The following is a 1736-nucleotide window of genomic DNA, read 5'->3' on the forward strand; positions in this document are numbered from 1 at the left end:
AGCCAGGAAGGGAGCCCAGGAGTACAGCTCTCTAAGGAGACTCTGACAGGGAACCACTCCACTTGTGGTTTTTATTATCACTACAATCCTACGGAGGGGATGACAGCCAAAAGGCAATAGGAGCAGAATGTTACATATTGATTCCAGTTAACCAGTCAATCCTTTAGCTGCCAGCTTACAGGAGGCTTTAAGGACCAAGTACTTCTTGTCAATGCGAACGTTAAACTTGGTAATCTTTTAATTATATTTGGCTGCACCATTCAGTGGGCCTACATCTGGCTGCTGTCTGAAGTAAGCATGTGCCAGGAAAACTAGCTGTCAGACTTAGAGATATCACCAACGAAGTCAGAGAATTGATTTAGACACTCCACTGAAGCCTTGGCTGTCAAATACAAAAACTGGAGGACTGACAGCACAGTGCATCATGGGGGGGGTGTCCTGCAAGTGACTTGGAGATGGGGGGGACGGGGACCCGCTCTGCGCGAGGTAGGCCCATTCCCGGCTGCCCATGCATATACGTTCCGAGGTGCCTAAGGAAACCCGGTCCCCAAAGGTGCCCGGCTTCAGCCAGCAAGCGGCACCGCTCACCGCACTGTCCGGATCACGAAGTAGACGATGAGGGCGGCGCTGGCCAAGACGAGCACAGAGAGGGCGCGCTGGGTCATGAGCTGGCCGGCCTCAGGCCTCGGGACCTGCCGGCTGCTATTGCTTGCATTGCCGCTCCGCGTCGTCTCGCCGCCGCGAGAGCTGGAGTTGCGCGGGGTAACAGACGGCGGCCGCGGAGAGGCGGGGGCAGCCGAGGGGACAACTCCGCCGCACAGCGCAGCCATCACGAGCAGCCCCGGCAGAAGCCAGTGTGGCGGCGAGGCGGGCAAGAGAAGCCTCCGTGGCATCGCGCCCCGTCCCACGCGAGTGCGACCTAAGCGCCGCTGGGGCCTTGAGAGGAGGCGAAGAGAGAAGCGAGAGACCCCATCTCCCCGGCCACCCCAAAAGCGGCCATGGCAAATGAGCCGCGCAACGCACCCAGCTCCGCCTCTTTCTTTCCTTCCTTCCTTTCTTCCCCTTACCAGCTAAAATCTGGCGCAGGCGCAATGCCTACTTTCAGGCGTCTTATGAGCGTGGTACGGCGCTTGCGCGGGCTCGTTTGGGAGTCGCTGATCGCCTGGACCTATCTTCTAAAGTAAGCGGGTGTCTTGTGGCATCTTGAAAACTTAACACACACCCGCCCCATAAAATCTCTTAAGAGCATCTAAAGGGACGGCCTCCAGTATACAAAAAAGTCTGCTAGCATAAATGTTTTTGTTAAAACGTAACAGGACTTGTGCTTGTTTTTGCCGCAGTAAATTAACCTAGATTAGCAACAGACCGACAACTCTGGAATTGTTTCTTTTCCGAGGCTACTTGATACAGAAATGTCTTTTGAAGGTGGTAGCACAACAGAGAGTTCAAGGAGCCGCATTTCTAGTTGCATTCTACTCTCCAGCGCCCGCGCATTTGGGCCGGGCCGGGGGAGATTGCTGCCGCTTAATAGGTAGAGAAACAGAGACCCGGTAGTTCGTCAAATCCATAGTTTTAAACACTGGTTGGGTTACTGCTGGGGGAATTGAAGTCAACGAGAAGACTGGGCAGTGTTAGTAATAAAGTAGCAGGGGGTAGGTTTGTGAGGTTGTGCAGAGTGTGCCATGCAGTTGGCATAAAGGAGTAACTACAGCCTGCCCCGCACAGAATGGGGGCCG

At 54.7% G+C, this 1736-nt stretch overlaps 1 protein-coding gene across 1 annotated transcript in view; it reads right to left on the reverse strand.

Annotated features, from left to right (window-relative positions):
* Positions 1 to 1057, reverse strand: part of FAM174A (family with sequence similarity 174 member A) — a 14066-nt gene extending 13009 nt beyond the window's left edge. Inside the window, exon 1 of the mRNA XM_015426339.1 lies at positions 589 to 1057. Within this exon, the coding sequence (XP_015281825.1) occupies positions 589 to 893 (305 nt within the window). The 5' untranslated portion in view covers positions 894 to 1057. The remainder of the gene's footprint in view (positions 1 to 588) is intronic.
* Between the last annotated feature and the right edge of the window lie 679 nt (positions 1058 to 1736).

This window comes from Gekko japonicus, unplaced genomic scaffold (genome assembly GCF_001447785.1).
Source record: "Gekko japonicus isolate JY-2015 unplaced genomic scaffold, Gekko_japonicus_V1.1 scaffold657, whole genome shotgun sequence".
In the NCBI taxonomy this organism is placed as follows: Eukaryota; Metazoa; Chordata; class Lepidosauria; order Squamata; family Gekkonidae; genus Gekko; species Gekko japonicus.